The 21,990-nt window shown below is 45.6% G+C and overlaps 1 protein-coding gene across 3 annotated transcripts in view; it reads right to left on the bottom strand.

Moving 5' to 3' along the window:
- Window positions 1-20,955, bottom strand: part of LOC139060039 (protein Wnt-2-like) — a 79,542-nt gene extending 58,587 nt beyond the window's left edge. The window contains exon 1 of one of the 3 annotated variants that reach the window (XM_070538770.1): window positions 20,815-20,955. Coding sequence is in view for 1 of the 3 variants with exons in the window: in XM_070538766.1 (XP_070394867.1) it covers window positions 14,351-14,442 (92 nt within the window). In the remaining 2 variants the exon portion in view is untranslated. Of the gene's footprint in view, window positions 1-14,350; window positions 15,347-20,784 lie in introns of those variants that run through there. The other 2 variants (XM_070538769.1, XM_070538766.1) reach the window with 2 other exon arrangements.
- Between the last annotated feature and the right edge of the window lie 1,035 nt (window positions 20,956-21,990).

The raw sequence follows: 21,990 nt of genomic DNA, 5'->3' as shown, positions 1-21,990 counted from the left end.
GTATACATATATAGGTACATTCATTGGGTATCACAGTTATCTGGGAGCGCCGGGAATGCTTGCAGCATAGGTATCAAACACGACATGTCGCATCTGGCCTCGAGGGGCGGAATGATCACTTATTGAAAGCAGTCTTCTTTGTATGGAATCTAATCGATCTCGATGCCGCCAGTTTACGAAACATCTCTCAAGAAGGTTTGAAACAACTAAGGCTACATTATTTCGAGGCAAACCACGTTGAAGCGATAGCCTGTGTCAATCAGCGTATGATGTGTATAATATACTCCACCTCATATATATTGTTCATGAAATGAGCCGTGATTTTTGTTAAACTGCGCGTTTCAAATTAATACCAGACACCAAATGTTTGCGGTTAGAGGTTTTGCGAGGTTAAAAGTACCCCTCTTGCCGAACAGTACAGAAAATTCCGCTGCAGTTCTGGCATGCATAAAAAAAAAATCTCAACATTATAGGGCTCTCGCAATGGCTTCCACACTGGCCACGATAATAGTCAGTGATTCTAAAACCGCCATTTTAAATTACGCAATGGGACGCATCTCGCCGGAATCACAACGTATCCTGGCAAACTTTCGCGGTGAGCGGGTTGTCCATATCATCTGGGCGCCTGCGCACTCCTCTCTCCCCGGCAATGAGGCGGCCGACACCGTGGCTCGAGGACTCGCAAACCGAGCCACCGGGGCGCCGCGGTTGGGGCTGACAGGGGACCGGATGGTTGGCTACAGGGATATTACTAATCATTACAGATTGGGAAGGGTGCGTTTTCCGCCCGCACACCCATCACTTAATAAGCAGCAGGCGGTGGCATGGCGCCTCCTTCAAACAAATACATATCCGAACCCGGTGTCTTACAATCATTATTACCCAGACCAATATTCGGCCAATTGTAAACTTTGTCAAGAAAGGGCGGACCTGGATCACATTATCTGGGCCTGCCCTCGGGCGCCACGACAGGGCCGAAAAATTCAGGATCGGAAGCAGTGGGAGACCGTGTTGTCCAGCTCGGCCCCCGAAGACCAACTTTTGGCTGTCCAGCAGGCCGAGGATGCCGCTAGAGCTCAAGGGCTTCTGGCCGCCATCTAGGCGGGGTTGGCCCCCCCACGAATCTGCCGGCTATATAAATAAAAGTTATTTCTCTCTCTCTCAACATTATAGGTCCCTTTCGAAACGAAGCTTCACACCGCATGCTCTCTCTCGCTATATATACATATATACATATATATATATATATATACATATATATATATATATATATATATATATATATATACATACATATATATATATATATATACATATATACATATACATATATATATATATATATATATATATATATATATATATATATATATATATATATATATATATATATATATATATATATATATATATATATATATATATATATATATATATATATATATATATATATATATATATATATATATATATATATATATAAACACACCTTTTGCATCCGCGATGTGGCAGCAGCGCGTTCGTGATCCCAGAGGACTTCCCGTCAGCCAATTTTGACATTACAGTTAGTAAAGAAAGAAGTGTTTTGTAGCATAGTATACTGTAGGAACGTATTCTTTACGTTTTCTGATATAAAGAACGTGAACCATTCATCGAACTTATGCATGTTTGTTCTTTTTTTGCACTTAACAATACAATTCACTTGTCAAACACTCCAACTCCCCCCCAGAAAACCGGTGCCAGCTGGAGGGTCCTATAAATTTATAGGCTATTGTAATATCCTATAAGTTTATAGAACTCTGCAGGTGTCCCATGCCTACATATATACATACGTATACATATGTGTGTGTATGTATGTATGCATGGGACAGCTGGAGGGTCCTATAAATTTATATGTATATATATATATATATCGTGAAGTGTGGCGTTATTCGGCAGGGGTAAACAGGTCAAACGAAGACGCAGGCCATAACGAACCAAATCATAGACGTTGGTTAGTGTGCGGTCAGAGTTTTTTTTAAAAGTTGTCCACGTTGTACCATGCACAAAATAAAGTAAGTGGCAACACTTCGAGTCTGTGCTTCGTGCTGTCTTTCCCGACCGAGTTCTGTTCTAGCTGCAACATCTGCCAAACCATCGCTTTCCTTACAAAGAAAAAAAAAAGTGAAAGCACTGCAGTTACACTTATAGCATGGCCTAGTACACTTATTATAGTTGCGCCATGTGCACGCGTCACACCGAAACATAGCGGCTGTAGGAAAAGAGGAAAGAGAAAAGCAGAAGGCAGGGAGGTCAACCAGAATAACGTCCGGTTATCTACCCTACATCGGGGGAATGAGAAAGGGGAAAACAAAGATCACAGGGAGAGAGAGGAGGGAAGGAAAGAACAAGATTGCGGTGAGTTCGCTGACGCGTGTGGTCTTACAGAAATTGCATTAAGAGCCACAGATGGTCGCATAAGCCCGTCGTCTTGAGAAGCACAAAAGCGCCTTCACCGCTTTACGGGCGACGGGGGCGGTGTTCCAGCAGCACCTACACAGAAAGCGGCCCATTGCCCAGTTTTTGGAAAGCTTTGGCAAGTTCTTGTCTCTCTGGGGCATATCGTGGACAGTGGCACAGCAGGTGGTCGATATTTTCTTCGGTACCGCAGACCTCACACGCTGCACTGTCAGTTACTCCAATTAATGCAGAGTATGCCTTTGTGAAGGCAACTCCTAACCAAAGGCGACAGAGAAGCGTAGCTTCACGTCGAGGAAGTCCGAGTGGAGGTCGGAGTTACAGGGAGGGGTTTAATCGATGCCGCCGTGTAAGTCGTAAGTTCGGCGAGTTCCTCTCGGTCAGTTAGAGACTGCGTGCCGGATGTCGAAGCTGCCTTGCTGCGTTTGTCCTCGAAAGCGAAATTGGAACGTTGTGCTCGTCTTGATGCGCTGTGCGAGCAGCCTTATCGGCGGATAACCGCTGTAGCTTAGTGTAAGCTGCAGTAAGATACAATGAAGTTGCGCCTGACAACAACATGCTGGAACTGCATTGAACTGCTGGTCCATATATACACGCCATTTATACTGAAGGTTTTGTCGTCTGCTTACCAACACACACCGAAGACAATAAAATAAGGTTAGCTGTTTTTGTAAATTATCCTCCTACAATACTAAAAAAAGACACTCCTACGGTAAGAGGCGTTTTGATAAGCCAGAAAGGAGTTAAAATGAAAATTAGGTGGCAACGCCACCTCGAAGTTCCCGCCACATCTTGCCGTGACGCCATGGATTTCGTTACAGAAGTGTGCGAATATTCGAAACCTCCGAATGACGAATCGAATAGTGTCCTATTCGATTCAGTCTTCGAATCGAATAGTCTCTATTCGTAAACGCGAATATATATATATATTTTTTTTCGAATAGAGTTTTCGAATACGTTAAAATGTCAACTGTGCGCAATCAAACATGTAAAAGTGGAGCAAAAAAAAGTACGATACTTTTCATCTCAGCGGAGCATAATTAACATACGCATAAAACGTTGAGAATTTACGTAGTGCAGAAGGTTACGTAAGGGCAACATGCTACGTTACAGGAATCATTCGCACGCTCCGAAAGGTCCTGTGTATATGCGAACAAACTGCATTTTTGATAAACGACGCTTGATAATGCGCCATGTAATCCCAGGATGTTCCTAAACTCACGAATACTAGAAGGATGCAAATACCGTTATTACATCAATCGTGAAAATTACTTCTCGTTATTCGGAAACTATTTCAAAAGTATTCGATATTCGATTCCATTCACTTCTGGCCCGATTCAATTCGCATTCAATTCGGTCTCCAGGCATTACTATTGCCACACCCCTAGATTTCGACGATGTCCGCTCGGTGCCTAGTAATAGTTTTCTAAGTATAAAACTGGACTACATTGTATTCTAAAGGAACAAAAAGAGTGAACTTGGAAATTTTCGAGAACACTTTACTCTGACGCGACAAAAATACGAGAAAATACTTCGAAATTAGCGACGTCACAATGGCGCAGCGACTCTATATAGCATCGGCGCGAAAGGCATGGAATGAAAGTTTGGCATAAGTTTTCTCTCTTATTTAATCAATTTCTTCCTGGAAAATTAACAAAAATATAGCTTTTAATATCAGTATAAACGGATTCAGTGCTCCTATTCAATGTCCCTTTAGGGATGGACTTTGCCTACTTTTCGCCAAGGCCCCACCGTGCTCTAACAACAGGCTCTAACAATGTCGACGATCTACGGTCAAGTGCAGCTTTACGACATGTCGGTTACGAAATGGGTCATTTTACGCGGTTATTATGTAATTACGCTATTCTAAGACATTATACAAATAGCTCCGACGTTCTGGGTGGCGTTTTTTTTTTTTTTTGGCTGAGTGGCACGATTCGACAATTTAGTGCATGTATACAGTAAGTGCTATTCAAGTGGACGGCCAGGCAGCTGCCGGCATGTAATGGCGGCTCGATTTGACATCGTCACGGCGTTATTACGCACCTCTAATGCTCCCTAAGAGATCCGGCAGGTGGCTACAAATTGGGCGCGCAGTTAACCTTTTTTTCAACTTTGCGAAATATTTGCGAAACTCCGCTCGGCCGTTTTTCTTATACGAACGAACGAAAAGGGGGAAGAATACGGTAGTGGCACTTCGCGCGTGTGTACAGTCGACCAAAGAAGATTACGGACCAAGAGATCTGACAAAAAGCTGAATATCTCCTCAGTCTCAAGACACAGCTTGGTATTCCCATTTCCAGCCTTTTGTGGCGCATGCGAACAGCATTGTCATGCACAATTTCACTGGCTGCTTTTAAAGGCTGCTCGTATATTTTGAATTTTCTGAGATCCCGTGGTCCGTAAACTTTTTTGGTCGACTGTACATATATAACCGTCGACGATTCTTCCTCCGTCCCAACGATTGCGCGCGTTCCGAAATGAAGTCGTTCGCTCCGGTTCCTTCGTCTTATGTAGCGTCTTGCGGCTATCGAAACGTTTAGCTTGTACGCTAATCCGGTAAACGGGAGCGGTTTGGGCGGGTTACCGGATGGTCGGGGCGTAAACGTGAGCGGTGAAGCCGCCTGGTGTTGTAGAGCTCAACCAAACAAACGCATAGCTAAAACTGCAGTAACTCACCATATCCTGCTTCGCCACTCGTGCAAATTTTTTGCAGCGGCGTAATTGTGAACACGATTACGCCACTGTCGAATATTTACCCCAGCAGCTAAGCAGAATACAGTAATTAGCTCTGTGGTTGTGTGGTTGAGCTTTGCGCCACCAGCTGGCGCCACCGATCGGGTCGCTCACCTTTACGCCCCCGCTAAACCGGAAAACCGCCCGCGCTTTCTCGGATACCGGACACGCTAAACGTCCCTAATGGCTATACCTCGGCTATACCGCCTCGACGAGTAACCCTCGCGTATGGTGTTCGAGGAGACGTCCGCATGCAGTGGTGCGTGCCGCTGGAAGGCCGGCCCTAATGACAGGCTATTAAAAGGCGCTTCATTGATTGCCCCGCGCGGAGCGGCTAACAATTACGGCTGCCAAGCGTATACGCTCACCGTGCGCGCGCCGCTTCCGAACCCGCGGAAAAGTGAGTCGCCGTACCTCTCTTTTGCTTTTATTTTTTTAGGTAGCCGTACATTTTTTCGGGGCCGTCTATTCCGCTTTACTTCCACATTTTCCGCGAGTGGCGCCGCATCACGGAGCTAATTGGCGACGACTACCCCCCCCCCCCCCCCCTCTCCACCCCCTCTCCACTGCCCCCCCCCCACCCGCGAGGACAGCGTTTCGTATAGGTACGTCATCAGTGATAATCACAGGCCCTGTGTATAAAGCGCGCCCGTGGGAAAGTCTTCGCGGAATGGTACAGACGTCTAGCCGCTGCTGTACTATAGAGTGAGGACATGTGGTATAGGTACACACACAAACACACACACGCAAGAAACAAAATTGCGTCGCAGTGTACAGTACACGCCTGCGACGAAGCGACGCGCGTTTTAGTTAGCGAAGCCGACAAAAGGGCGTGACTTGGAGCGATGGGCGTTTTTAATGTCTCTGTATCGACATCTCTCTTGACAAGCAAACTGCGCTGTGCGGTTGTGAAAGACGTTCCCTAATTACCGGATAAGCGTAGAAGCGGGTCATTTCTTATACCATACTTTAAATATGAAGAAAAAAAACTTGTCTTTAATGCAGAGCGGTGGGCATCACGGCTGCCTGCCCGACGCTGTGATACGTCAAAAAAGTGTAGTCAGTTTTGTGGGTATACTTCATATACCTTCTACTGAGCCGTAAGGCTCTAAGAATCTGGAATATATCTCGGGACGTTGTATTCCTTCAACTCGTGGTTTTAGCTTGGCTACTCTTCTGAGGCCATGCAGCTATAAGCAACGCCTACCGATAACGTTAGTTTGTGTTAAAATAATCCCCAATGGGTTTGAATACTGCTTTCCTTTAGACAGTGTCGATACTCGGTAAAGCAGGTCGGGTTAGTCTCGATTTACGCGTTGTATGTAATGCTTTCTTTTTTCATGCAACTTATTACCAACGAGGGGAATTCATCCTTTTAACGCAGATTAATTAACAGGGGCATCTAAGCTAGAGCCCTCGATCACTTAGTTATAACAATGTCATGAGCCGAAAGCAACCTCTTCTACGCATATTAGCAATCAGACCTATTGCAGCACACCGCAATGAACCGGGTCAGTAAATAGGTCAGACCATAAACGCACAATGTCACAAAAATAATTGGCCATGACAAAATCCGGTTGTCACGGATGGTTGATCAAAAATATGTTACTTATTCTTTAAATATTGTTAGCATTCGCGAGAGGTCATAATTCACGTGTTGGTAAGTGCTACTCCAGAAGAAACGGTTTTTAAAGCGATACACGCATTGTTATGTTAAACTGAACCGCAAAACACTCAGTGCCCTTCCACTATGTGAAGAAGGACGACCAGCGAAGCAGTATATGTGGACCCCTTAATGGCGAACTGCACCTCCGTCCCGGGTCGGCCCGCTATTGCATAGGGAACGGGCCACGTTTGGGGAGTGCTTAACGCCTGCTTCACATCCACCGCGGGTCTGCCCGGCAATGCACAGCCTTCTCGATTTTGTGTCTCCACGCGGACACGACCCTGGGGGAACTGGCCCTTAACAGCTCTTCGCTGTAAAAGAATTCAACTTGGCAGCAATCTCCCCTGAAACACAGATACATCAACTCAAAGGCTTCGATCGGAAGCGGCACATATGCGGTTTTGCTTCCTGTACGGAATACCGCATTTTCAAATGCGTACTCCTTCCTTATTGGAATGTCCGACAACCCACTTTGTGACTTCTGCGGGTGCAATGAAACAATCGCGCACCTTCTTTGTGAGTGCTCTCGTTTCAACCAGCAAAGAGCAGTCCTCTCAGCCACCCTAGACAAACTGGACAAGCGCCCACTGTCAGAAAACAAGATCCTTGGACACTGGCCTACGCGAACATCAGCGCGATCGGCTATGAAGGCGCTGCTGCGGTATTTAAAAGACACTGGACTTTCTGACAGATTGTGACTTCACTGTGTGACTCAGGATTGTACGGTGCACTGCATCACAGTAGGAACGCCTTTGCGGGCTGCGTGACAGTGCCCACAGAAACAGTTTGTGTGTACGTGCGTGCGTGTGTAGTTTTTTTTTTTTAAATCCCTCTCACCTATCGCTTCCCCTTTCCCCTCCCCCAGTACAGGGTAGCCAACCGGAGATAATCTCTGGTTAACCTCCCTGTCTTTCCTTTGCCTTTCTCTCTCTCTCTCTCTCTCTCTGTACGGAATACCCAACTCTACTTCTCCCTAGTGCTGGGTTGCTCTTGAAATTGAGAACGTTTACCGCGTTTTTCTTGAGTTCTCAAAATACGCTGAGGAAAGAAGCAGTTTAGCGAGAAAAAAAAAACTATGAAGTTTGGACAAGCGCCCCTTTAGAATGCCAAACTTACTTGGACTGTGGTCAGCAAGTCAGCTGCAGCAAAAGGCAAACATATTTTTAAATGACTTGATTAGATGACACAGTTCGAAAAGCGTTTTTGATAAGTATAGTGCTGCTCGGTATATTTAAAGGAACGCGTTTATGCTTTGTCCTGTGGACGGAACTTGTGCGGAAGCGAGTGTTCGCACCTACCCTTATTTATTGCATGAAGGGTTTTCGCAACAATGTATAAGGGCTACAAAGTGTATATATTACGCAGGTAACGGCATGGACAGACGTCGGTGAACTCTCCGTTGCGATGTTGTCATATATTTTATTTCATTTTAATGTTTATTTGGTTATTTATTTCGGCGTTATCATTTATTTCATTATATTTTGCTGCATAACGTACAGAACTAGAGTAGCCGAGGTGCTCTTTACACCAACCTCTCCACATAAACGTTTCTATAGAACAGCAGAACAGAGAGTTTCTTCAAGGATACCAGCTTTCATGCTACAGAAGTATATGTAAATTTATCTTACCGGCATAAATAATTAGTTCTCTTTCTGTTATTACATACCTACAATCTTTGCTGCGCCAACAAAACTTGGTTGGAGTACCGGCTTCCCTAAGAAAGTGTCGGTACTCGTTTGAGCAAGTCAGGTTAGTCTCGATTCATGCGCTGTATGTAATTATATTTCGTTTCGTGCAACTTATCGTTAGCAACGAGGGGCATTTATCATATTTACGCGGTTTAATTAACGGAGACGTCTGAGCTAAAGCCCTCGATCACTTGAATATAGCCATGTCACGAACCGAACGTAACTTTTTCTGCGCAAATTGGCAATCAGACCTATTGCAGCACATCGCAGTGAGTCAGGTCAGTAAATGAATAGTACCATGCGCGCAATGTCATTATAATTTTCCGCTTGCTGAAATGTCAAATTTCTAGTCAAGAAGAGAACACGCAATATCATCGTAACTGCGATAACGACAATTAATTAAGGTAACAATCAATCGGTGCGCTTTGCTAACTAACTAACCGATCGGCATGTTAAGCATGGTACGCATGGATGCGACGCAGTGTACAGCCGGCGGCTACGCGACTGATTGAAAAAGTTGAAAAATCATTCGTTGCCCCGACGCACCTATACATCTGTGCACGAACTGTTTCTCGTGCATGAGCTCGGAGCTCTGACTTGCGGTAGGCATGAGCTGCACCTCAAACTGTTTGCTTCCTTATTTGTCCATCATTCATTTAGTACATTTGACAAAGCTATGAAGGCACTTTTGTCTTTCTTGAGGACGACTGGCCTGTGTGAACGTCTTCGACTCACTCAGGCCCTCTGCGTGCGTGCGCGAGCTCACCGCGGCTTCCCTCCCCCTCACCTCCCTCCCTCTCTCTGTCTTATCTTTCTATTTCCTCTCTCCCGTCCCCCAGAGTAGGGTAGCCAACCAGGTACATTTCTGGTTAACATCCCTGCCTTCTCTCTTTATTTCCTCCTCCTTCTCCTTGATTGCAGCTAACTATAACTAAGTGTTCGACAACATGCCTTCATTACCATTGATGTTCACTCTAACTGAAATGAAGTGGCTGCGCGGGAAGTGTTGATATCTACATTTCAATCGAGGTCCCCATTTCAAGATGTCGACTTGCAGTAGCGATTGGCGAGATGTTGCTCAAGAGAGAGGAAAGGCGGGGAGGTTAACCAGAAGAGAGTCTCCGGTTTGCTACCCTGCAATGGGGTGGGGGATATAGGGGTTGCAAAGACGACGTTGCTCAATATAGCAACTGCCTTTAGGCGCAAAAAATGACAGGCGAAAACTTTGATTAATGAAAAAGGGTACTAGCTTTTACTACATTTTGTTTTTTGAGATAGAAGAGAAAAAAAAAATACGCAGGTTATTTCTAGGAGGATACGTAAGAGCGAAACATGCATCAGCGTCATCGCATTCTCCAAGTGTTTTCTTGTTTTTGAAAAAGAGTATTAAACGACCGAAGACACCCGTCAGGCAAGCAAGGCCGGCGCACAGTTCGTGGCGTGCAGTATAATCACCAGTCGGCTCCATACGATTGCAAAGCCTAGTAAAGAAAACAAGATATTACTCGACTTGTACTTGACTCGTCACCTAAAATACCATGCGCAGCCGCCGGCAGCCCGAGCTATAGCGCAGCTACATGCAGGATGCATCAAGCCTGGAAGGCAAGTTTCAAGCGAAGCCTAAACGGCACCAACCGGTTAACGTAAACTGTAGCTGTAGCATATACGGGCTCAGACTCGCTCGCCGCCACATCACGCAAGCACATTCGAGAAAACAAGCGGACAAAAAAAAGAGAGAGAGAGAGAAGCAACCATAAATTCTTGAGTCGCCATCGAAGCTGTGGGAAGAAGGTCGCTCGCACAAACGTGACCACCCATAGGTGAGAAATGAACGCGAAGGCACGTTAAAAACAGCACGGTATCCGAGGCCTGATCGCGGTAATGAATACCGGTGCGTACGCGGGCCCTTCTGTCGCGACTAAACGACGATCGCTGAAATCTTGGCGGTAATCAAGCAAGGGCGATTATAGTCGCACGCGGTGGAAAGGAAAGAAATAAACGTGATTAAATTAGACCGTGACCTCGGCGAAGCTATTACGAAATTCAATGGTCATGTAATGGGACAGTTATAATGTCGGGACGACGAGTCGCTTCTTGGTCTTTAATCGCCATAACCCATTGGTTCGGCACTTGCCTTCGCAGAACGGGGCAGATAATATCATCTGTCTAGTAGCTATACTGCGTGCCGTTCCTCGATGGCGGTGGTCTATCGTTAATCATTACTAGAAAAGTGAATGGACGTAATGTGCGGAAGTGGAGCTTTTAAGAGGCAGTTAGCCCTTGCATATAGAGTGCAAAATTAAAGAACGCAAGGTGCAGGCTTAGACGCGTTTCTGTAAGTCATTCCGAAGACGTCATAGGAGCCCCGGGCAAACACATAGGGACCCCCAACTCTTTTCCCCCCTTCTCTATCAGTAAGCATGTTTTCACCATCATGAAGCAGTTAACTATGAGCAATTATTTTTCGTTCGTTTTATTCGAACGCAAGCGAAGGAACATGTCCGTGCACTGCACCGGTGCAGTGCACACGCACATTTACACCAGAATAAATGGGGAGACGAAGACCATGGCTTGACAATACTAGCACAATGACTTCTCGATGACAACGAAGGTAAGGAAGATGGCGGCACTACGGCTATGACTTGGTAATGACTACGATGTCATGATATGACGATGGCATGCCAACGGCTACTGCGTCATTGTGATGACGATGGGATGCCGGTGGTAACAACACGACAACATTTAGCTGATTCTATAGTTGATATTAAATTATATTCTTGTGTTTTACGTGCCGGGACCACGATGTAATTAGGAGAAACGCCGTAGTGCTGACCTCCGGAATAATTTTCACCATGTGGGGTTCTTTAAGTTGCACCCAATCCGCGAGGCACAGACATTTTTGCATTTCGCCCCCATCGAAATGCGGCCGCAGATGCCGGGATTCGATCCCGCGACTTCGTGCACACCATTGCTGCTAAGGCCACCACGGCGGGTTGACTCTATAATGTGATGCTCATTCACTGAGCGCTACACAACAGCTGTACATGAACGGTATTACGCTCAAGCTCGGTTTCCCCGTAAGGAATTGCTATTCTGCGTAGTAAAACATCTCGTGCAGCTTTCCTGCATTCTTCCATTCCAGTTGTTTTACATTACAGCCTTACGTTCGCTTTTGCAGCATGTTTTAATTGCACTAAATAATTTCGCCAAGTAACGCGGATATGGCAATGACGTAGAGTTAAACCTTGTTTTAACACTGAGGGACCATGGATGTGGTCACGAAGCATTAGGTCACTTGATATGTCAAGGAGCATGAACACTAATAAATATAATACTCCACTAATAAATCACCTCCTCAGCAGACTTTGTCAAGAACATGTCACATGAATGAGTGTACTCCCGCAGCTAGGCAGGATACCTCTAGCAAGTACAACCCTTTTCAAAGGTACCGAAAGCATTACTGGAGCCACAAGACTTGTTAGATCAGGCGGGACGATCTCCGCTTTTTGCCTTATATGGTGAGATGGTGAAATGGAAACACTTCGTCTGGTTATTGCTGCAGTTTGACGTGGAAGGCAAGACGGTGCTTCAAAGTCTACATAGCAGGGGCCAGTGCATCCACGTGAGCTTTCAATTCATTATAATTCGCTTCAATCCTAAAGAGCCCGGAGGGATCAGGAAGATTTCTTGGCCTCTTGATTGCCTTCTTCCGAGACACTGAGTAGATGACCGTTTGCTGAAATATCCATTTGGTGAGACATATATACTAACAGCGTGAGAGGTGCTGAGGTGTAAGAATTGCCGGCCAAGCACGCCATGCAGGCTAAACCCACCTGTTGCAACTCCACCGCTACCCAAAACCTGCCCTCTCCTTCAGTGCTCCACAGTACGTATGACGTTACGAAGTTGCAGAGAGCAAGAAGTTTTGTCCCTGTGAATCTCTGCAGCTCTAGGGCAACGAAACTTCCACAGTGGCCGCAGTACACGAGCCGAACATATGCGTATGAACCTTTGACAAAAAACTACATTTGATTGCTAGTCTTCGGTGCCGTTTTTCCTCTAACAACTTCCAAAGCTGGCTAGCCTTTGGTTTAAGTTCACCTGACAGCTGACGCCACAAGCCGCATCCATACTTTTTCCTCTATTCTGTTCTTTCATTATTCGGTGTCACAGGAATGTTGCAGCGAAATTATACAAAAACTCACTATCCTTTCAGCCGACCAAATATAGATCACAAAGTTTTCTTAAGGTCGCCCATGCACTGCTGCTAAGGGAGCGCATAGTGGCTGCCCCCAATAATAAAAGGCGGGCGCAGAAGCAGAAAGAAAGAAAGAAAGAAAGAAGAGAGAGAGAGAGAGGCCGTTTGTTTGATATGGCAGAGAACAGGTTGTTACGCGTGGCAACGCGTAACAACGCGTAGCAACGCAGGCGTGTGCGTCTGTGGCGTTTATTGGATTTGTGTATCGGGTGATGACGTGACCTAGAGACGTGGTCGGGGGCAATAACCATAAATAACAGCCCGCTAAAGCACGATGGCTTGACCGGGTTGCGGGAGGCTCGCGCTGAAAGCGTGTCTATCGGCTCTGCCTTTTGCTATTTATTATTGTAAGGGAGGGGAAAAAAAAGCGAGTCAGGTTTGAACAGCTACTAAAGTTGTTTTTCTTAGGTGTTTTTCGAATTTGTTGCTACCGTCTTTTCCCACGTTCTTCTCTCTTGCTGATTTTCTTTCTTTTCCTTTTCAGAAAAGAAAATGAGCCCAGAGTATCAGTTCTTACAGATGTATATCGTAAGGAAGAAGTTCAGGGTAATACCCGCAAGAAAATCTATGGAATAAGCGATTCCCTTGTGTTCATCGCTTCAGGATGTCTTCTTCGGTGTTTGTAAGGAGATACACATCACAAGTTTTCTGTTGTCAACTTGAGGTTTCGTTCGTTCTTCAATGACTCGGTACCTCACCTCTTGTAACTTACAGTATTAGCATGCAACAGCTGTCAAGCGGTTCTTTGCATTTATATTTGCCTGAGCGTCCAGTAGTTTCTTGCCACTTCTCTGTAACGAAACAGAGCAACATGGTGCATCAGACTAGAATCACACTGGATTCCGGATGTTCGAGCCTGATTGGCTGACTGCAGTCAACCACTCAAGGCTTGAATGCGCAGTACTGCTCCAGTGCAACTATATAGCAGAATGCTTCGTGATTGGCGGTGAACGCGAGAATGCTTGTGAATTGGTAAGCCTTTTGGATGTCGTATCGCTGGTTTTGTTGACCTTAGTAAATGGCCCTTGCTCAACTGTAGCAGCAGCACACACAATAAAACAAATATCGGCATCCTTGGCTGTCATCGCCTGTTAGAGCACGCGGACAAGTTACTTACACCAACGGAGGATTTCGGTTCATTATTCAAATCTTCAGCTTCTAAATGTTGAGTGGTGTTCTGCGGCAACTCGTTGTCGTTTCGAACATTTTCACCCATCCACAATCCCTGCATTTCAAGACTAATTATGTCTTGATACGGTGCATGCTACGTTGTACTTATGTTCCCGGAGGTGCTAATTGATAACTCGAACCAACTAGCCTCAAGATGTCCAACAAACATGTCCATGAAGTAGGGCTGTTTCAAGTGCAAAGCCGATTCGCACTCTCGTTAACTGATTCATGATCCTAGATTCCGCGTCATTTCACAGGTTTCATGAGGTAAGGTCTAGCGATATTATAACGGCACTGTAAGGAAAGTGATACACATACGCATGTAGCCATAAGAGAGCTGCGAAAAAAAGAGAAAAAAGAGCGAATGTTTCTCACCTTGCGTTATCGAGAAGAGCCAAGAGGATGAACGTGATCTTGGCGTGACGAGTCCACTGCGTGCCGTGGGCTCCAGCGATTCCTCGGACCATGTCCCTGACCTACGTTGATGGCGGCGGCATGGCCCAGGCTCGAACAGCCTGAACCTAGAGCCGTCCATCGACACTCGAGACAGGCATGTCACTCCACCGCCCGAAGAAGGCCCGAATGCCCGCGTCTCATCGCAGTGCTACGGCGACGCCACACTGCAGGCACTCGCTGAGTCACCGAGACGTGGGCAGTATAGTCGTCTTCCTGGCGCTCTCCCTTTTCTTTTTCTTTTTCTTCTTTTTTTCCTTACTTCGTGGGCGGAGGCGACGATACTGTAGCCGCTCCGCAGGGCCGGTAACGGAGCGCCACTTCCGGTTTCCCTTTTACGGGACAACGGGTGCTTTTCGAACGCACTGGGTACACCCGAGATGCGAGAACAAGAAACAAGCGACCTCTCTGCGGTTTATCGCGACAGTTTTGTGAACCGAGTCACAAGCAAACGAAACGCTTCTGCGAGAGGTGTTGTCCTCACGTATCCGTCGGACCACTTCTCGCGAGAAACCGATAACATCGGTTCTCGTATCCGATGAGGGCCCTCTTTTAATGTGAGAATGAGCTTAGCAGCAGCACCGCAAATTGAGCTATATGACGCTTGCGCACGTAAAACTAGGCCACGAATCAGCTCGAGGAGATTGTACGGCCACGCTCACCAGGACGACGCGTAGACTTCTTCCGCACTCAGGGTTTAAAAAAAAAAAAATGTAGCGGCGAAGCTCCATCGCACGAGCACTTCCGAGCGGCACACGATGCACGATCCGCACAAACAGCACACGTGTCGCAGAACGGCAAGCGGTATCTGCGTCCCACGCGGTTTTAAGCACTGCACATCCTCATCCGTTTGGAACCGGCGACGAGCAGCGCGCGAGGACGCATTGCGCTGTCGCCACGCTGTGCGCGACTCGCTCAGGTGGCTGGCTGGTCTAATCCCCTCACCGGTGGCCTCGCACAAGCGGCAAAGAGGTAAGAACGTAGAAAGAAGAGGGGGGGGGGGGGAAAGAGAGAGAAAAAAAAGAAGGAAAGAAAATACGAGAGTGGTTTGTGTGCGTGTGTGTGTGTGCTCGCGTTTTATCCCTTGCCTCGATTGAATGTGTGCTTCCCCCCTCCCCTCCACCGCCACCTCCTTTCGCTTCTTAGCTTGTACGTTTCGCCTTCCATACGCGAAGTTCCCTTTCCTCGGTGCGCGGACCAGTCGTGAACGACGCCGCTAGCGTGCGGGACGTCCCATTGGTCCGTAGCCGACACCCTCTCGCCCCCGACGCGCAGGAGCCCTTGGGATGGGGCTGTAGGCGCTACCGGCTCGACGCTAGCGCGAGGAAAAAAAAAGCGGACGGCTGGCTTCTCCGCACAACTTCCCCGCTTTGCACGGTAGTTGCAGCTCTTTCTGCGACGCGCAACCTGAGCGACGAGCCGCTGTTTGACGCAAGAAGATGAAAGCGGAGGCAGTCGGGGAAAGCTTATTTTTTCCGTAAACAGAACGAGATGATTAAATATACAAAACGAACGCTTGCTTGCCGCTGATTGTTCTTGAAAACAAGAAAGAATATTACAGCAGAACTCATCTCGCGACGAGTGTCGACGGTCGTGCGATTAGCATTCGAGTAATTTAGTGACACACCGTATTTCTGACGCCACGTTCATCTAACATCTGTACTGGCAATTTCGAATCTTTCGTTGTTTTTACTACACGCGGATTTGCTATGGCACTCGCTTGCCAAGGTCGCCCATGAGCACGGGGGCGTGACGTCGACTGCACGGCGCCGAACGACAATGGAACGATGAAGGAGTGATATCAAAGGATTGTCAAAGGCGGTATGAAGACCATGACATGACAACAATGACACGACGATTCTTTACCGATGACGATGGTATACAGAGGACAGCGTGACGACGACGACCTGAGGAAAATGGGATGACGCCAAACGCATGACGACGACGGTGCGTCCACAACCAGTTTACGAAGGTCGAATGACAACGACGATACTACCACAACGGCATGACAAGGACCGCATCGCAACAAACGCATGAAAGCGACTGTCTGACGTTGACGCAATGACGATCTTGGCATGGCAACGGAGGCACAATCACGATTGAGTGACGATAGCATGGTTACGGCAGAACCATGAAGAAAGAATGAATTCGATAGACCGATGGAGCCGGTATGACAAAGACCGTGTAACGGCGATGGCGTGATGATGACGGCACGACGAGAGCCGAATGTCGAAATTTGGAACGACGACGATAGATAGCATCGAGAGGACAACGAATTCATGACAACTATTTGACGATGACGCGGCATACAGTCGACGCGTCGTCAACGGTACGCATGACGCGTCGATGATGATGGTATGACAGCGGTACAGGGACAGTGAGATGACGACAAACGTACGACGACTGTATTAACGAAGCCTGTATGGCGACGATGGCGGGTACGACGATGGTACGACGAGAGTCGCATGACGAAGCTGGAGGGACGATGACGGCACGATCACGAAGGAATCACGACGGCGGATTGAGAACCACTGCATGACGCCTATATGTGGACGATGGTCTGATGACGGCGGCACGTCAAGAACCCTTCCCCCTGTGCCGGGTAGCCAACCGGAACTACCTCTGGTTAACCTCCCTGCCTTTCTCTGCATTATTCTCTCTCTCTCTCTCTCTCTCATGACAAAGCTGGAATCATGACAATGCAACGACTACGACGGCATTAGGACTACCGAGCACATGCCTATATTCGTACAAGCTATTAGGCAACTTGGGCCACTGGGTCGGAGTAGAAAGTGAGACGACGATGACATGACGAGGTTCTGATCAATAATCTAAACTTGTACCAAAATTTAAAAAAATAATAATATGCGAGTGCCATGTAGCTGAACAGGACCGAGCTAATGTTGTTTTTCGTCGCTTGGAGCAAGTCAGACTATCATTTTTTTTTGTATCTCGCTTAATTATGTTATTAGTTATTAGTAATTAATTAGCTTCTGAAGTGTTACAACGAGAGCAAAAGTATCAATCGGAACATTGTAAGCCATTGTGAAAAATTCCCAATCCATATTTTTGTTGCTCACTATGTACCACATAAAAGTTTTTTTTTTTTCCACAAGCGTTAAAGAAAGCCCGCAGAACACGAAAACGCGTCTCGCGACTAGTCGCGAAGGCGCTTTTCGGTTCTGTTCAGCCACGTGACACTCGCGTATTTTTAAATTTCGGCACAAGTTACGTGGGACACCCTGTATGTTGGAGACATGAGAATTCCAACTTAGGTTGTCAGTTATTGTAAAACCCAAGTACTTACATTCATTAACTTCAACAAGAGGACGAGTAGGAAGACTGTAAAGCAACATCCTTTTGTTTATCTTGCTGGTAATCTTCGTGTGAACTGTTCCTTCATTATTAAACCTCATGTCCCATATTTGACACCACGAGCAAATGTTGTTAAGGTTAACGTTCCTGATGATCTCTACAAACAATCTCGTTACAGAAAATGCAGTCGTCTGCAAATAAGCAAGTTTGTATTAGCCCTTCAATAACATTAGCAATATCATTAATCTAAAGCAGGAACAGAAACGGTGGTACCCTGGAAATTACCGGAATATGACGCGAGCAGTGGTCATTATCGGAAAATGGTGGGACGCGGTTTCTAAATAGGCAGAAATCCAGCTTATAATGAAAGAGAAAAGGTGAATGTACTCTATAGTTTAAGAATGAATTTGCAGTGTAAAACAAGATCAAACGCTTTTCGAAGTTCCAAGAAAATTACGTCGGTTTGTTCAAATTTATCAATCAAACTTGCAAAACTGAATTACTGCGGTTAGCTGTGTGACCGTAGAAAAGCCTTTCATGAAACCATGCTGAAAAGGGGAACGAATACCGCTGTCCTTCAAAAAAATGATTATGTAGTTAGCAACGATTAGTTAAAGTAGCTTACAGCAGGAAGAAGTAAGACACACCGAACGATAATTTGCTAGCACCGCAGCGTCTCCTTTATTTTCTTTATTTTTTTTTGTCTGTATGTATAGGCACAACATGTGCCGCCCACCAGTTACCCGGTATATCTGCCGATGATGTGGATGCGTGAAAAATGACGCTAAGAAACGGAGCAAGCATTTCAGCGTAACGACGGAAGAGCGCGTTGGGAGCTGACCATCGGAGCTCGGTGATGATTTAGTTTTCAAGTAAAGCAGCATCGAAACAAGGCCTGGGAGTAATACAATGTCAACACCATCAAAACAGAATGCGGGCGTGCGAGAAAATATTTCATAGTGGACAGAAAGAGTAGTGATAAAATATACATAAAAATGATCCGTGACGACATCTTTGTGGGCAATTTGCGTACCACTGAGCTCTATTTCGTCAACAGTGTTTCTCTTCTGGCTTGAAAAGGCTCAGAACGTTTGGGGAAAGTCTCACAAAAAATTTGGCAGAGTATGTTGAAAAATAGTGACGTTTTAAACGCACCAATGTTTCATCAAGCGTTGTTTGATTGTTTGAGCCGTTTTAACAATGAGTGGTCACACGTTTTTTTTTCTTTTTTTTTTATTCGCTTCAGTTTCTTTTTTTGCGGTGCAAGACTTCTCTCGTTATCCAGCGGTCCAATCTTCTTGTTTTTTTAGGTTTTATTCGGTATAAAACTATCAAGACACTAATTACGTATTTGTAAATTGATCCTAAAGATTATTCACATATTGAAAGCTGCTTAGCTTAAGATCAAGATGACCTAGGACATTCTCATACTTGGCACGACAGAAATGTATTTGCAGAATTTTTTTCAGGGGCTGTCATGCAAGGCGTGTCAAGAATACACGCGAAAGACACCATAGCATGTTCAGAAATACCGCGATTTACAGATACATTAACTTCTTAATTGGTCCTAGTTAAGAAAACAACGCCAAGGATTGAAGAGCATACGTCACAAACCCGCGTAGGCAAAGTTACTATTTGCTGCACATCCCGGTTTAACACGATATCAAGCAAAATACCGGCATCTGCGCATCTATCTGTATACTTGAGAACGGGCGATTCCGGTCAACAGCGGGTAAATTGAAATCGCCAACAATGAAAGCAATATTTTTATAAGAAAATGTTTGCAAATGATCGCGTAGATCCTGCTAGCCTCAAGGGTGCGCATCCGGAGTACGATAAACTGAAGACAATGAAAACGCGCGTCACGATAACAACAATTTCATAGCAATGCTCTCGTGATTATCCGTTTGATTTAAGAAATACCCTCGGATGTCATGTTTTATCACACGAGCAACACCGCCGCCTCTAGTAAGTCGGTAACGGCGAAAAACCTGATATGAGGGCGGGAGTACATCAGCGTCATCAATGTCGTCATGAAGCCAGGTCTGCCTTTTAGCAACAACACGGGGACCTAACAGAACAGCTTCAAGTTGGGTAGGTTTGTTCACGACGTTACATGCAGTTGTGTCAAAGAGTCGAAATTGATTATTAGAGCAACATATAGGTCAGTCATTCCTGGAAATACTGTGACGGGAAGGCACCGTTGCCCTAGCTTGTGCACTGTCGTCCCACATGAAGAGCTCACCGTTTATTCGCAGTTTGTCTTTTATAAGTGAAACTTTCTTTTCCTGTTTTTCACTTACGTCCCTTGCCCATAACAGTTCCCTCTTTTCTGCAATGTATCCCGAGAGTAATCAGGCTGAGTGAACATTTTTTCCCCTTTTAGTTTATGAACCTCCTTAGACACTGCTTGCTTCTCATTATAGAGCTGAAAATCAACAATAATTGGCCTATATTTGCCTGGTCTGCCTTAGCGGTGCATTCTATCCACCGAGACGAATGTATACCTGTAGCCTTGTTGTGAAAAGGTCACTCAAAACTAGTTCCTTGAAATTCAAGTCGCTCTCATTAGGACTTCCCTGGATTGCAAGAACAACCAGGTTAGACAGTCAGCTACGATCTTCCAGATCGCTAGCCTTGGCTTTCAATATGCTAATTGTCTTTTCGCGCGATTCGACTTGGGCAGTCTGTTTTTCGAATTCAACTAAGCGCAAAGTAAGATTAGACATCAGTTTTTTTTTTTTCAAAGTAATTTGCTGCTCCCAAAGGGCGGTCATTTAATTCTTCTTCAACTAGCTTATTTTGCTCTGCTAGCAATTCCTTCAATATTTCTGTTGTTGTAGAGCCTATAGCCAGAGTCCTTCCATGTTTTGGCAGGACTCTGGAAGGAAGGACTCTGCTATAGCTTAGGCTCCACATCAGCAAATCGAACGAACGTGCACAGAAAACACATCATATGCAGTTGCAATGCACTGCTGTGGGCGCGGCAGGACCAGAAGGCCTCGACGATCACTACGAAAAGTGTTGTAGCTGGGACTGACCTGCACGAAGTAGAAGAAAGAGTTTCGTACCATCATGACGCTGTCTGTTCCGCCGGACCCACTGAAGCTGTAGCCGTGTGGTTGATAATATATAGGTAACTCCTGTGACGTAAACGCCGAAGGTGGCGCTGCCGTGACGACTTCAACGAGGAAGGGAGGTGAACCGCGAACCAGCTAAGATACGGGTAGCACACGTGTTAGCACGGTCGCTGGTGTTAACGACGAGGCAAGGTTCTGGATCATGCGTTCTGGATTATGACGAAACAGAGCAGGGGAAATCGCACGAAGTAGAAAAAAAGCTTTCGTGTATGCATGTCACAGTCCTGTCCACCGTACACCCACCTGGCTTTGTTCGCAGTCATGTCAGTTATGAAATTATTAATTGTGGAAACACTTACAAACGTCGCGTGTCTCCGATACAGCGCATTCGGAATCAGGCTATTCGCGTCACCACTAATAATCTGCACTTTTCTGATCCTAATTCCCGACGACGTACTTGCAAAGTGTTGTCTGTACAGAATCTTTATTTAAATATAATTTCACGCTCATCTTTTATAGGGTACTTATGAATAAACTTTAATGTGTATACACTGATAGTAATTTACTTAATAATAATAACCGTGCTACATTCGCTGCCAATAACTGTCAATAATTATAAAAAATTATGAATTCGGCTTTTAAGGCAATTAAACTGTGGAATAGTTTACCAGGTGCATTACAATCCTTGCCATCGTTTCCCCCTTCTAAATTGTTTATTAAGGCTTTCTTTTTTTTATTAAACATAAATTTGTCCCACATTGCTAGTCATTTGTACTATTTTTGTTCTTGAGCTTTCCATTGTTTTACGTATATTTCACTTTATTCGTTTGTGTAGCATAACAATGTTTAATAATCTTGTCCTTAAGCTACTTGAACAGTGCACATTTGTTCGCTAAGTTATTTTTTAGGCTACTTGTTTAATTTTTATTGTAATTGCTGTCGAGGATCCTGTCGCAATTTTGAATTTTGGGACCCTCTTCTGCGTATTCATAGTATGTCTAACTTTATGCACACTAATACAATAAAATGACTTGATTTCATTTGATTATTTTGATTTCGCTTGTTGCTCGATGACCGAAGGCAAAATTCGCGCATCGAAACCTTGCGTGATCATTAAAATAATGGCACGTACAGTGCCGTCCACTGCTGTGTAGAGCGCGCGAGCGG

Source organism: Dermacentor albipictus, chromosome 5 (assembly GCF_038994185.2).
Source record: "Dermacentor albipictus isolate Rhodes 1998 colony chromosome 5, USDA_Dalb.pri_finalv2, whole genome shotgun sequence".
Taxonomy (NCBI): Eukaryota; Metazoa; Arthropoda; class Arachnida; order Ixodida; family Ixodidae; genus Dermacentor; species Dermacentor albipictus.
Note: the sequence above shows the minus strand (reverse complement) of the source record. Positions and strands in the feature narration are given on the sequence as shown.